At 44.6% G+C, this 15520-nt stretch overlaps 1 protein-coding gene across 1 annotated transcript in view; it reads left to right on the forward strand.

Annotated features, from left to right (window-relative positions):
* Positions 1-15520, forward strand: part of LOC126417170 (radial spoke head 1 homolog) — a 167876-nt gene that overhangs the window by 110130 nt on the left and 42226 nt on the right. The window contains exons 4-5 of the mRNA XM_050085067.1: positions 6615-6863; positions 14049-14220. Of these exons, the coding sequence (XP_049941024.1) occupies positions 6615-6863; positions 14049-14220 (421 nt within the window). The remainder of the gene's footprint in view (positions 1-6614; positions 6864-14048; positions 14221-15520) is intronic.

The following is a 15520-nucleotide window of genomic DNA, read 5'->3' on the forward strand; positions in this document are numbered from 1 at the left end:
AAAGTACTGTTACACATCAGACCTTCGGCATTTTAAAAAGTTTTTGAATTTTTAAGTCTTCGGTCTTCAGCCGATTTGAATTTAACTTGTTTACTTCAACCTAACTAAAGAACTATTTCAAGATAAGGCTTGCCTTTTTAATTTCTGATTATGGTTGCGTTTTAAGTTACTGGCCTTCAGCCGTTTTTAAATTGAAGTGGCTTTCAGCCGGTAATTAAGTCTCAAATATTATAGCTGTGTGTTTAAAAAATTTTTCGGCTCTTGTAATGTTTGATCAAATAATACAGTTGTATGTTCGAGTGTAACTGACAGTCCCTTATTTTGGCCCCTTTCCACAGTTTATTCATTCTATCCTCTCCTGCGGGTTAAGCAGGGCATTTCAGTAGCCTCTGTAAAAACCCTTATTATTAATCTCTTTGAATTCTCTGGTTTTTGTCGTCTAAAACTCGGTGGGGCAATGTTACTGAGAGTAGACCGCCAATGTAGAAGAGCTGATCTCAATCAAGGTGCCTGTTACGATTCTCATGGTATCGTTCAAATAAGTATCCACCTTACTGACACGCATACTCTTGTACCATACTGATTCGCAATATTCAGCCACGCAATATAAAAGACACAAGGCAGCAGAAAGTGTCAGCTTGAATTCCCCCCAAGAAGTTCCAACTAGTTTCTGGACAGCGTTGATCCTAATCTTTAACTTTTCTGCAAGTGGCCAGATGTGACTCCTGAATGATAGTGAAGATAGTATATTTTATCGTTTTTGTTACAGAAGGTTGAGTTTTAGTGGCTGGTTTGCTAAGCGGTTGTTGAGGTGAAAAGCTGTCACTTCAGTTTTTGCAGAGGTAGGGCACAGCCTACAAGTTCTGTAAGAATCACCAAATACTCACAGAACTTGTGGGAGCACATTTTCTCGATGATCGAGGCGCTTCCTTTGAAATGCAATGGCAGTACAATCTTCGCACCAGAACTTCCAGTATACTGTTTCTGATATGTCACTGACGTACAGGTGCACCAAGAATGGGGCCAGGACAGATCCTTGTGGTAGGCCGTTCTTGACTCTATACGATTTGTTCATTTTGTCTTGGAGGTAGACTCGGAAATAGACAAACCTGAATAACTCTTTTTGGACTCATTTCCTCGACGAATTGCGGCCTATATGAATCGTTACAGACGGTGTTTGACGGTATTGGCTTAATGAGTCCTGGGGAATGACTAATCTTTTGTCACCAGAGCCTGTCGCTCCGTTCACCGAACGTATCAGACAAACCTTGCACTAGGGACATTGTATGAGGGTATTTTCAAAAGTGCGCAGAATCACCACCAGATGTCAGCGCTAGCGCAACGAGTTTCCCGTATAATAATAAATCATTCTATATGACTAAACACGTGATTTTTGAGTGTTCTGTGTAGAAATCTACGGTGTGGACCTCTCTCTATTGTTGTTGCAGTATATTGATTTGTGCATACGGAAAAAAACGATATTCGAGCAGTAATTTAGTACTTCGTACAAAAAGGTATTAAAATAAAGTAACTTCGTAACTGTTTTCAGAGTACAATGGGGCCCCTGCTCCTTTGATATTCAGCTGTTCCCAGATGGATAAACGAGTATAATTTTGTTTGGTGCAGCTTAGATGATGATCCACGAAGTGGTCTGCCAAGATTTGCCTCCACCACGAAATTATTGCAAAAGTGCATAAAATGGTAATGAAGAATCGCTGACCGAAAGTGCGAGGAATTTTTAAAGTTGCAAAGATGTCTGAAGTTATAGGCCTGTCATCTAAATAGGCATATCACACTTTAAGAGTGGAATTGGCTATGAAAAAAATAAGTGCTAGATGGACTGTTAACGCAGATCAGAAACTCATCAGAATGGAAATTCCCGAACTATGTGTGACCCGTCTCCAGAGCAAAGAACAAGTTTTTTTTCCGTGGTTTGTGACCTTAGATGAAACTTGGGTCCACTACTGTACCCCAGAAACGAAACAACAGCCACAATAATGGAAACATGTAGATCCACCACCACCACCACCACCACCAAAGGAAGCAAAAGCAATACGGTCAGCTGGAAACTTCATGGCATCACGTTTCTGGGGTGCGAAAGCGACTACTACACTAACCTCCTGGATCAACTACAGCAAAAGGTACGCGAAAAAAAGGTCAAGATTGGCATGGAGGGAAGTCAATTTTCATCAAGACAAGGCGCGCTTACACACAAGAAGTATCTTTGCCATGGCAAAAGTACAGAAATTAAGACACGGATTGTTGTCACACCCGCCTTATTCGACTGATTTCGCTCCATAAGACTTCCATCTCTTCCCCAAGCTCGGTGGACGGTGTTTCTTTTCAAACGAAGAACGGTCAGCCGAAGTTGATGGGTATTTTACAGGCCTGGACGAACCTAATTTTCGAGATGGGATCAAGGTACTGGAACATCGCTACGCCAAGTGCGTTAGTATACAAGAACGCTACGTTGAAGCAAAAAAAAAAACGTTTCAGTAAGGTAAGTCGTTTCTTTCTGTTGCATTCCGAGAAATTTTCAGCCTATCCTCGTACAGTAGTTGTCCACAAAATGGAGAATGATTTAACCAGGAAAATGCAGCAACTTATACGATTTAGTTAATACTCCGGGGTATGCTTTACCATTGACAACATATGTCTGTACTCCCGTACGTTGAATAGCTAGGTATATTAGTTTGACATCGTAAATAAATTTTTGGGCCCATCTATGAAGTTGTCTATTAGTTATATAGGAATATTCAGTTACCTAATTAATATTTCATTATTATATAGGGTAACAGCGTAAATGGTTAATATTTGGCGTATTGAACACCTTGAACATGCACGCAGATGGCCAACCGATGTTCGGTATGCACGTTCTAGAGTTAAGAACGTTTTAAACACTTGATTTAATTAGTGGATAATAACTTCGTCGGTCAATAGCATGTACGAGTAGTAACCGGAATGACGATCACCAAGTCACTACCCCTTTAGAGAATATAGGTGCTGCCACATAATCCTTGAATATGACCGATTGTGGTCAATACTATGTGTATACGGCAGCAGTGATGCCATCACCCGGTCATACACAACTTTTTATTAACTTAATTAATGGCAGTCATATCCATATAAGAATCACGAGAGGGTAACGTCACCTTGCCACAATCTACTGGATACGAAGTTTTGGTTCAGACTAGCCGGATCAGTCTGAATTGATCTTACTCAATGACGTTTAAAGGTATCCTTGGAGCGTTGCTCGCCAAATCACATCATAATTTAACCATTTCCCGTCATCCTCCCATAATTTAGACTAGTTCTTTAAGTACATATTGAACTATGTCGATCAATTATTTTAAGTGTGTTGACCGGAGCGATGTTCACAATAGTTTGCAAGTTTGTTGACTGGAGCGATGCTCGCCATGTCACATATTAGCTTGAAACATAATTCCGCAGTCATTCCCTAAGTTCAGTGGCAGTGATCACCAGGCCCGAGTCCACACACAATTTTTCAGTATGTGTGTGGATCACTTCCAGGAAGGCAAATTTAGTACCCCAATACCGCCACATTATCCCCTAGTATAGCGTTTTCTGCAACTCATAACCATAACTTGGCCAAGAAGCTCAATCAGGCACGTGCATTAGTTTTTGACTTGATTCTAGACCATTTCACGTCAAATATACTAATGTTGAATAATGGCCATTTATTTTATATGGCCTGTATTGCCGGATGTTACAGATTAGATATAGACTAGTTCATAAGTTCAATCATGACCATTTGTGTGCTAACTCAGTAGGATGTTCATTCGTTTTAACCATAGCTAAGCAAGTGCTTAACAATTATGTCTTAAAAATTTCTAGACCTAGTAGTAATAATACCGATGTAGGCTTTATATTATCCTTCCCACTCCTAAGTTCTTTTTAGGTGATTAAACTTCGCGCTTAAGCACAAACATTTTCCTAGATAGGCCATGCCTTGTAAGCACATGATGTCTTCCTCATATCACGACCAATGAATACTTCATAAATGTTAAGGCAGTCGATCTAAGTACGTTCTGCACAGGATAACATATACGCACTTTTCCTCAGCTATACCTTTTATTTCACTTCACTAGTAAATTCAAGGTCAGGAGTTAAGTTTACGTCTTGTAGCAACAAGTAACTATCATACAGTTTATGCGCAGGCGCAAGGTATTGTGTCCGCCTAGGCGGAGCTTGTTGTGTACATAGTTCCGCGTAGTCAGCGCGTACATAACTTTCCCACTAGAGCGCGCCCCGCTGAGCACAACAGCGCAGGCGCAGCACTCGTCCGTCTCCGCACTACGAGATGGCGCTGCCATAGAGACGGACCAAATTCTGCTTCCGCTGATGCGCGTATTAATATGTAACGCAGCCAATGAGATTGCTGCTAACGTAGAACCTTTTCTCCTCATGGATCGCACTCGCGCAGTGATACCTGAACGCGCGAGTTATTAGAGGGCCGTTCAGAAAGTAACCTCCGGTTGATTTAAAAAAATACACCAAGTTAAATAAAAATATTTTAATATATACATCTTACAACTACATCTTTGCACTATTTTTCTACATAGTCTCCATAACGATTGAGGCACTTATCGTATCTCTTCACAAGCTTTGAAATTCCTTCTGCATAAAAATCACCCGCTTGTGCCTGGAGCCAGCCTGTGACCGCATCTTTGAGCTCTTCATCGTCATCAAACCGCTGTGACCCGAGCCATTTCTTCAAATGCATGAAGAGGTGATAATCACTTGGCGCCAGGTCTGGGCTGTAAGGTGGATGGTTGATAATGTCCCGCTTGAAGGACTCAAGAAGGGCCGTTGTTCTGCGAGCAGAGTGAGGACGGGCGTTATCGTGCAAAAAACCGATACCGGAAGTCAGCATACCACGGCGTTTGTTCTGTATAGCCCGTCGTAACTTTTTTATTGTTTCACAGTACACGTCTTGATTAATGGTCGTACCACGTTCCATGAATTCAACCAACAACACCCCTTTGGCATCCCAAAACACCGTTGCCATCAGTTTTCTGGCAGAAAAATGTTGCGAGGCTTTTCTTGGTTTGGTAGGCGAATTTAAATGTGCCCACATCTTTGATTGTTCTTTTGTCTCAGGGTTCACGTACTTAATCCAGGTTTCGTCACCGGTCAAGATTCTGTTTAACAATGGTTCTCCTTTGTCCTCATAATGTGACAGAAAGTCTAATGCAGAGGCCATTCTTTGAGTTTTGTGGTGGTCGGTAAGAATTTTGGGCACCCATCGTGCACAGAACTTACGGTAACCCAACTTGCTGTCACTATCTCGTACAAGAGAGTCTTAGAAATCTGTGGAAAACCAGTAGACAACTCCGACATTGAGAAACGTCGATTTTCACGAACTTTTGCATCAACTGTCTGAACGAGTTCGTCAGTCACCAATGATGGTCTACCACTCCTCTCTTCATCATGAACGTTTTCTCGTCCACTTTTAAATAAACGTACCCATTCACGGACAACTCCTTCACTCATGACTCTTGGTCCGTACACGGCACAAAGCTCACGATGAATAGCTGCTGCAGAATATCGTTTGGCTGTAAAAAACCTTATGACAGCACGCACTTCACATTTGGCGGGGTTTTCTATTGCAGCACACATTTCAAACTGCCACAAAAACTAAACTAGCGCAGGTACGACGTTCACTCGACCACGGCTTGATGCCGACTGACCTGTTGAGTGCGTGAACGCACAGATGGCGTCGCTACTCCCCCCACAACCCGCACTGTGACCAATCGGAGGTTACTTTCTGAACCGCCCTCGTATAACGAGTGTACAGACCTCCGATTAGTCAGTCTGCATTAGTCTGCACCAGTTTGTACCAGTCTGCATTTGTCTGCACCAGTCTGTTCCAGTCTGCATTTGTCTATACCAGTCTATAGTCAAGTTTCAGTCTGCGCCTAATAAGATTACCATATTCCTGTACGTAGCCATGAAGATAAATGTATAGACACTTTGTCAAGTATCAGAGATATGTTGGAATAAGATTAACGTACCAACTTCAGATTGTCAATTGTAAATAGCATCCAGAATCAAGTTAAGTAATTTTATGCTTGTTATTATTTTAATAAATGTGTGTGAAATTTAATCAAGTTCTGTTTAAAGTTGGTCACCGTCAATCTGAGTCTAAGTGTGCAAGTGGCATTTCTATCGTCTGACCTAACAGCAGAAGATAAACACGCCACGATAAGACCACGAGACATATTGCTGACACTCGCCTACTTCGTTAGAGCGACAAGTCAAATAATCTGATGGTGTGTGAATGGAAGGTCTTACACTACGCACACGACATGGCTCATGACGCTACGGTCAGTTCCAGTACAGCACTCGTGGCTGCCGCATCGCGGTCACGAAATGGGGCCGAGGCAGTTCCAGATAAGTTTTGTAATCTGACGATAATTTATGGATTTGTAATTTTAGCTTGACGATGTCCACTATGGACAAGCGGTAGTTACTGTTATTCTGAAGAAGGCTGGGTTATCCCGACTGAAACCTAGGTAAATTCTAGGTAAACGTGGCAACTGAGGCTGTTGATTATTAAAATTAAAATTAATACTGTTTGTTTGTGGTGGCAGCCCTTAGGATCAGGCGCGTACTGGTTCGAGTCCGGCTGCGTGCAGCTGGGCAACTACTTGATGGCGAGGGACCCCGAGCTGGAGTTCGGGGAAGAAGAACCGGTTCGGCCGCCGCCGACAGGCGAGGGCGCCGGGGAGGAGGAGGAGGAGGGGGAGTGGCCGCCGCGTGGGGAGGTGGCGCTGTGGCGCGCGCACTCGCTGCGCCCCTTCCGGCCGGACATCATGCCTCCGGAGCCCGTCTCGCTCAAGGTATGGAGGCAACTGCTTCAGGCCTGTTTCACTAAGCACGAGTCTGATTCCACACTGAAGTGACAAACGGCAGGGGATAGCAACAAGCACATATACTGCTGGCGGTAGTATGACATACAAAAGGTATAAAAGGACATTGCACTGACAGAGATAACATCTGTACTCAGGTGATTCGTGTGAAAAGGTTTCTACCGTGATTAAGGACGCACGACAGCAATTACAGACTTGGAACGCGGAATGGTAGTTGGAGCTCGACGCATGGGACATTCCAATTCGGAAATCTTTAGGGAATTCAATATTCTGAGATTCACAGTGTCAACAGTGTGTCAAGAATACCAAATTTCAGGCATTACCTGTCACCACGGACAGTGCAGTGGCCGACGGCCTTCACTTAACGACTGAGAACAGCAGCGTTTGCATAGAGTTGTCAGTGCTAACAGACAAGCAACATTGCGTGGAACATCCGCTGAAATCAATTTTGGACGTAGGACCAACGTATCCGTTAGGACAGTGAGCCGAAATTTGGCGTCAGTGGCCTACGGCAGCAGACGATCGACGCGAGTCCTTTGCTAACAGCAAGACATCGCCTGCATCGCCTCTCCAGGGCTCGCGACCGTACCAGTTGGACCCTAGACGACTGGAAAACTGTGTCCTGGTCAGATGAGTCCAGATTTCAGCTGGTAAGAGCTCATGGCGCAGAGACCATGAAAGCCGCCCGGAGTGGCCCTGCGGTCTAGGGCAGCATGTCACGGATTGCGCGGCCCCTGCCGCCGGAGGTTCGAGTCCTCCCTCGGGCATGGGTGTGTGTGTGTGTGTGTTGTTCTTAGCATAAATTAGTTTAATTAGACAGTAACTCTAGGGACAGATGACCTCAACAGTTTGGTCCCATAGGAATTCACACACATCTGAACATTTGCGACCATGAAGGTATGGACCAAAGTTGTCAACCAGCCACTGTGCCAGCTGGTGGTGGCTCCATAATGGTGTGGGCTATGTTTATGTTTAATGGACTGGGTCATCTGGTCCAACTGAACAGAACATTGACGGGAAATTGCAACGATTTATGGACTTCATGTTCCAAAACAACGATCGCTAGGTCACTGGGTTACATCTATTCATAACTTGTTTGAAGAACATTCTGGACAGTTCGTGTGACAGATTTCGTCACCCAAATCGCTCTACATGAACCTCTTGAACATTTATGGGACATAATCGAGAGCTGAGTTCGTGTGCAAAATACTGAACCGGCAACACTTTCGCAATTATACATGAACCCCTTGAACATTTATGGGACATAATAGAGAGCTGAGTTCGTGCGCAAAATCCTGTACCGACAACACTTTCGCAATTATGGAAGGCTGTAGAGGCAGCATCGTTCATTATTTCTGCAATGGACTTCCAACGACATGTCTAGTCCATGCCAAGTCAAGATGGTGCACTACGTCGGACAAAAGAAGATCCTACGTAATATTAGTATGTATCCCATGACTTTTGTCACCTCAGTTTATATTGCTCAGTTCAAGGACACTACACACTGTTTGATCAAAAGTAACCGAACACCCTTATGCAGTGCGGTATTGACAACTAGATGTCAGGCTCTGAGCACTATGGGACTTAACATCTATGGTCATCAGTCCCCTAGAACTTAGAACTACTTAAACCTAACTAACCTAAGGACATCACACAACACCCAGTCATCACGAGGCAGAGTAGATGTCAGGAGAGGCGTATCTGCCAGTATAAAAGGAAGCGTTGAGTAGTATGTTGGCAGTAACGAGCTCTGAAACCCGCCGTGCGCATTCCAAGACTCTAGTCGATACGTTTGCTTCATGAAGAAACGGGCATTCCACCAGCACAGGACAGATTTCGGCAATATATCCTGGCATTCTACGAAAAGATGGGTCCTCTACATATCAGGTCATCAGGACGTGGACCACCAACCAGTTCACAGGCCGACAGCAAGGTGATCTGACTTGCTGCGGAAGTAATTCTGCCCGCAGCAGACTGAGAGGAAAACAGGGTGGGGGCGGGGGCGGGGGCCATGTAGCAATTGATACTACTATCATAAACACTCCCCAGAGGCCAGTTCATCAAGGCAGGACATCACATCTCCGCAACAAGATGGTCAACAGGAATAACATGCAAGTGCGATAGTGCAGTGCGTGTTTTATATAAAATTACCGTGCAATGTTCCTTTGCATCGTAATTTTGTAAAACACAGACACTGCAGTATCGTATCTACCCGCCGACAACGGGCAAGTGACTTTTAAGATGCCTTCCCTGTACGGGAATGTATACAATGGATGCACGAGTACAGGCTGCAGATACACAGCTGACGGCATATGGAAGTTGGGTCTGCCCGTGAGTCGCGCTCGGGTAGGCAGATGGTAAGGCGACAGCTCGCGAAAATTTCGAGTTCGAGTTCCGGTCCGGCGCCAATTTTCACTATCGTCAATCCATTATACAGCTGATGATTGTTTCTATTCGCAGCTGAGAATACATTTCATGTACGACATGCAAGTTTTCAACCTGTGCAGCATCCAAGCAATGGATCCTTGTCAGTTAACAGTGGCAGTGGCTGTGTGTTGTCAGCAGAGAAGCAGGAACAACAGAATGGGTCGGGTCGGTCAGGAGAGTTGCGTGATATCGAACGTGGACAGGTCACTGGATGTCACCTGAGTAACGTACCCATCAGGAACATTTCAAGCCTTCTAAAGCTCCCAAAATCGACTGCTGGTGACGAGATTATGGAGTGCAATCGCTGAGGAACAAGCACGTTTAAACCAAGGCCAGGCAGACCTCACGGAGTAATACCCTGCGGCAGTCCGATGGAAGGGTTTGGTTTATGGGGTGTGCCTGCAGGAAGTTACCTGCCCTCATGCGTAGTGGCAATAGAAAAGCACGGAGGAGCTGTTGTTACGGTATGGGGGCGTTCCTCGTGGTGTGATTCCCTTTCTGCATTTAAGAAATGGCTAAACGTGAAAGAATATGAACATATTTTAAAGCATGGTGCATTGCGTACAGCAGAGGATAATTAGGAGACGACAAGTTAACCCTCAGTCCTATATATAAGCGAAATCCCACGTAAAAACAGTTTCAAAGTCTGATTACTTTACAAATGAGTTAATGTTTTAAATATTTAATGTGTTAAATATTAGCCTCTAAACATGTGAGTGAAGAAAGGTTTCGGAAAGCTTTGAAAGTTTGTTTAAAGTTGCTAAGTACTGTCGGTAGAAACACTGGATGAATATAAACAGAGTAATTTCCAGTCCATTTTAAACAAAAGCTAGTTTTTCACGGATCAGAGTGTGTGTGACGTCATTTCTCCTGACCTTTGTGTCGCACAATGATATAATTTTGCAGATACATTCAACTGTATACGTGGATACTGTCTGCAAAATGTACTGCGAATAGAGTAAGCAGTAAGGAAGAGGTAAATTAAAGCGCCATGCCAGATCTTGAAGTTTTACTACATCGACAACAGAAATGTAGTGAACTATAAACCTTTTCCTTCCATCATTTTTTGAAGAGTAGCAGCGAGAAAAATTTTCGAAACGGCTTGCTGGAAGCCGCTAAGTGCTTTCATTCTCGCTTACTGGGTGAATAAAGTCCGGGCATTTGCGCGCTGTCAGTTGCGTTGCATCGAGACAAATACAGTTTCTAACTGCAATAGTTGCCCTAAGACCTCAGCATAAGATTACACCTTTTAACGAGTACATGAAGACAGCATTTTATATTTTAAAATTCGATCAATAGCTATGCGAAATAATGAAAATCAAATTTTGATGCCTCTTGAAGCAGTTATACTGTCAACCTGAAAATTGGTCGGAGTACCGTGCCCCAAGTTCCTGGGATAATATTTTAGCAATATAGATGATTGTTTATGTCACCATGACAATGCACCTTGTCATAAAATAGCAGCTGTAAAGTGATGGTTTGTGGACGATAACATTCCCGGAATCGACTGGCCTACTCAGAGTCCCGGCCTGAACCAATGGAACACCACCGCGATGAGTTAGAACGTCAGCTTTGCTCCAGACCCCAGCATCCGACATCACTACCTTCATTGGTTTCGGCTCTTGAAGAATAATAGGCCCCCATTCCTCCGCAGACACTCGGAACGTCATTAGTGGTGTCGCCAGCAATGTTCAAGCCTCCATAAAGGTGAAGGGTGGACAGATCTCACATCAATGCCCATTAATAGGTGTCCGGATACTTTTGATCAGATAGTGTATTTTTCATCTATCATTCAGTACACTACGACAAGTTGTTGAATGTACTTATTACGCTGCAAAGCGAAATGGCACTGGTTAAGGTGGCAGCACCATCTCGTATAAGCCAGAGGAACAGGGAGGAGATGTAATAACAACACACATTCTCGCATTTCATGGAACACCTCACACGTCTCTACGGCAAAAGCCTTGCATAACAGAACTATTAAATATTGAACGTCACTTTCGTTTCACAACATCTCTAATAGTTCTCGCACGCTTTCACAGTCACACTGATCAGCCAGAACATTATGAGCACCGACTTACTATCGATATAAACCCGTCCAGGGAATAGCAGCTTCACCTGGCGAGGAATGACTCCTAGTCAGACACACGCACGGTGCACTCAGTATCAATGAGCGTGCTGTCCGTGAGTAGAATGGGAAAGGCATGCAATCTATGTGCGTTTGATCCAGAGCAGATTCTCTGATGGCGCGGAGGCTCGGCACGAGTATTTCGGAAACTGCATGACTTTTCGGGTGTTCGAGGAATGCTGTGGCGAGTGTCTTCATCACATGGCCAAACCAAGGTTCAAATGGTTCAAATGGCTCTGAGCACTATGGGACTTAACATCTGATGTCATCAGTCCCCTAGAACTTAGAACTACTTAAACCTAACTAACCTAAGGATCTCACACACATCCATGCCCGAGGCAGGATTCGAACCTGCGACCGTAGCAGCAACGCGGTTCCGGACTGAAGCGCCTGGAACCGCTCGGCCACAGGAAACCAAGGTGAAACCACAACCAGACGTTGTGGGGTTTGGGCAGCAGTTCGTCATTACAGATGTCATATGTGGTAGGCTGGATATCTGGTAAAACAGGACAGGAGGCGAACTGTGGCGGAACTAACGTCAGACATTAATGCTCGGCGGAGTACAAGTGTGTCTGAAACAGACACTTCTAACGATAGGCCTCCGCAGACGACGACCTATGCATGTGCCATTGTTAACACAATAATAATGGCAACTACGACCAAAATGGGCACGTGACCTCAGCACTGGGCATTGGTACAGTGGCAGAGCGTTGCATGGTCTGATGAATCCCGATACCTTCTTCAACATGTCGATGGGAGGCAGCGAGTCCATCGTCTTCCAGGAGAACAGCACCTTGACACCTGTACTGCGTGGTGGAGATGAGCTGGCGGCAGCTCCAGTATGCTCTGGGGAACATTCGCGAGGGCATCCATGGCTCCAGTGGAACTTGTGCGACGCACCATGGAGGCCAAAGAGTATCGTACACCGTTTCAGATCTCTTCCCGACGATCATGTTTCCCGATGGCAGTGACATTTTTCAGCAAGATAATGTGCCATGTGACAAGGCCGGGAGTGCGAAAGAGTGGTTCGAGGAACACAGTGGCGAGTTCCTGTTGATGTTCTGGCTCGCAACTCGCCAGATCTGAACCTGATCGAAGACATTTGGGATGTGGTTTTACGTGGCGTCATATCGTTACCTTCCCCGTAATGTCCGGGAATTAGGTGACTGTGTGTGCAGAAGTGGTGCCAACTCCTTCCAGCGGCCTACTGCGGCCTCAGTGCTTCCATGCCACGACCCCTCGCCTCTGTTATCAGTACCAAAGGTGGACTTGCCGGCTATAAGGTAGGTATCATAATGTTCTGCCTGCTCAGTGTATGCAGGTTGTTACAAAAAGGTACGGCCAAACTTTCAGGATACATTCCTCACACACAAATAAATAAAAGATGTTATGTGGACATGTGTCCGGAAACGCTTAATTTCCATGTTAGAGCTCATTTTAGTTTCGTCAGTATGTACTGTACTTCCTCGATTCATCGCCAGTTGGCCCAACTGAAGGAAGGTAATGTTGACTTCGGTGCTTGTGTTGACATGCGACTCATTGCTCTACAGTACTAGCATCAAGCGCATCAGTACGTAGCATCAACAGGTTAGTGTTCATCACGAACGTGGTTTTGCAGTCAGCGCAGTGTTTACAAATGCGGAGTTGGCAGATGCCCATTTGATGCATGGATTAGCACGGGGCAATAGCCGTGGCGCGGTACGTTTGTATCGAGACAGATTTCCAGACCGAAGGTGTCCCGACAGGAAGACGCTCGAAGCAATTGATCGGCGTCTTAGGGAGCACGGAACATTCCAGCGTATGACTCGCGACTGGGGAAGACCTAGAACGACAAGGACACCTGCATTGGACGAGGCAATTCTTCGTGCAGTTGACGATAACCCAAATGTCAGCGTCAGAGAAGTTGCTGCTGTACAAGGTAACGTTGACCACGTCACTGTATGGAGAGTGCTACGGGAGAACGAGTTGTTTCCGTACCATGTACAGCATGTGCAGGCACTATCAGCAGCTGATTGGCCTCCACGGCCACACTTCTCCGAATGGTTTATCCAACAATGTGTCAATCCTCACTTCAGTGCAAGTGTTCTGCTGCTGTGTGGTTCCATTCCATGATTAATGTGATTTGAAGAGAAGTAATAAAGTGAGCTCTAACATGGAAAGTAAGCGTTTCCGGACACATGTCCACATAGCATATGTTCTTTCTTTGTGCGTGAGGAATGTTTCCTGAAAGTTTGGCCGTACCTTTTTGTAACATCCTGTATACAGTGTACGTGTACGGCCACACGTTTCGCCTTAATTCTGATGGTTCACTTTTTTTGTTAAAAAATAAGTATAATGCGATATGTATCTCGTTCGGACGTAATGACTCCTTTCTTGTGACACATATCAGAATCACTAAAATAGGCCTACGTGGGAAAAATAAGTCATTTTCTTAACGTGAAACATCGGAAATTTACAGCGTTTTCCTTCGTCACTAAGCTGGACATAATAAACTCATTTTTGAATCTCGTATAAATACATACGTCTCAGCCAAGGATAACTGCTGCATACCGAGTTTTTTTTTTGGCAAGCCTTTAGCCATCTGACGCTTTTCTGTGCAGATTACGGACTCTCGGGAGTCGATCCCCGTGGAGGTTCCAGAGGAGCCTGTGGAAGAGGAGCCACCGCTGGAGATAGACGACCAGCTGTTCATGCGGTCGCCGCCGCCTGAGGCCATCGAACCGGAGGAGGCGGTGCCCGAGGAGGGCTGGCCCTTCGACGAGGAGGACGCTCGTAAGTACTGATCACACGCTCAAGTATAACGCAGCTCATTGAAATTGCCACAACAGGGGGGATACCGATGTTGTTGTTGTGGTCTTCAGTCCTGAGACTGGTTTGATGCAGCTCTCCATGCTACTCTATCCTGTGCAAGCTTCTTCATCTCCTAGTACCTACTGCAACCTACATCCTTCTGAATCTGCTTAGTGTATTCATCTCTCGGTCTCCCTCTACGATTTTTACCCTCCACGCTGCCCTCCAATACTAAATTGGTGATCCCTTGATGCCTCAGAACATCTCCTACCAACCGATCCCTTCTTCTGGTCAAGTTGTGCCACAAACTTCTCTTCTCCCCAATCCTATTCAATACTTCCTCATTAGTTATGTGATCTACCCATCTAATCTTCAGCATTCTTCTGTAGCACCACATTTCGAAAGCTTCTATTCTCTTCTTGTCCAAACTATTTATCGTCCATGTTTCACTTCCATACATGGCTACACTCCATACGAATACTTTCAGAAATGACTTCCTGACACTTAAATCAATACTGGATGTTAACAAATTTCTCTTCTTCAGAAACGCTTTCCTTGCCATTGCCAGTCTACATTTTATATCCTCTCTACTTCGACCATCATCAGTTATTTTGCTCCCCAAATAGCAAAACTCATTTACTACTTTAAGTGTGTCATTTCCTAATCTAATTCCCTCAGCATCACCCGACTTAATTAGACTACATTCCATTATCCTTGTTTTGCTTTTGTTGATGTTCATCTTATATCCTCCTTTCAAGACACTGTCCATTCCATTCAACTGCTCTTCCAAGTCCTTTGCTGTCTCTGACAGAATTACAATGTCATCGGCGAACCTCAAAGTTTTTATTTCTTCTCCATGAATTTTAATACCTACTCCGAATTTTTCTTTTGTTTCCTCTACTGCTTGCTCAATATACAGATTGAACAACATCGGGGAGAGGCTACAACCCTGTCTTACTCCCTTCCCAACCACTGCTTCCCTTTCATGTCCCTCGACTCTTATAACTGCCATCTGGTTTCTGTACAAATTGTAAATAGCCTTTCGCTCCCTGTATTTTACCCCTGCCACCTTTAGAATTTGGAAGAGAGTATTCCAGTCAACATTGTCAAAAGCTTTCTCTAAGTCTACAAATGCTAGAAACGTAGGTTTGCTTTTCCTTAATCTTTCTTCTAAGATAAGTCGTAAGGTCAGTATTGCCTCACGTGGTCCAGTGTTTCTACGGAATCCAAACTGATCTTCCCCGAGGTTGGCTTCTACTAGTTTTTCCATTCGTCTGTAAAG

This window comes from Schistocerca serialis, chromosome 8 (assembly GCF_023864345.2).
Source record: "Schistocerca serialis cubense isolate TAMUIC-IGC-003099 chromosome 8, iqSchSeri2.2, whole genome shotgun sequence".
Classification (NCBI taxonomy): domain Eukaryota; kingdom Metazoa; phylum Arthropoda; class Insecta; order Orthoptera; family Acrididae; genus Schistocerca; species Schistocerca serialis.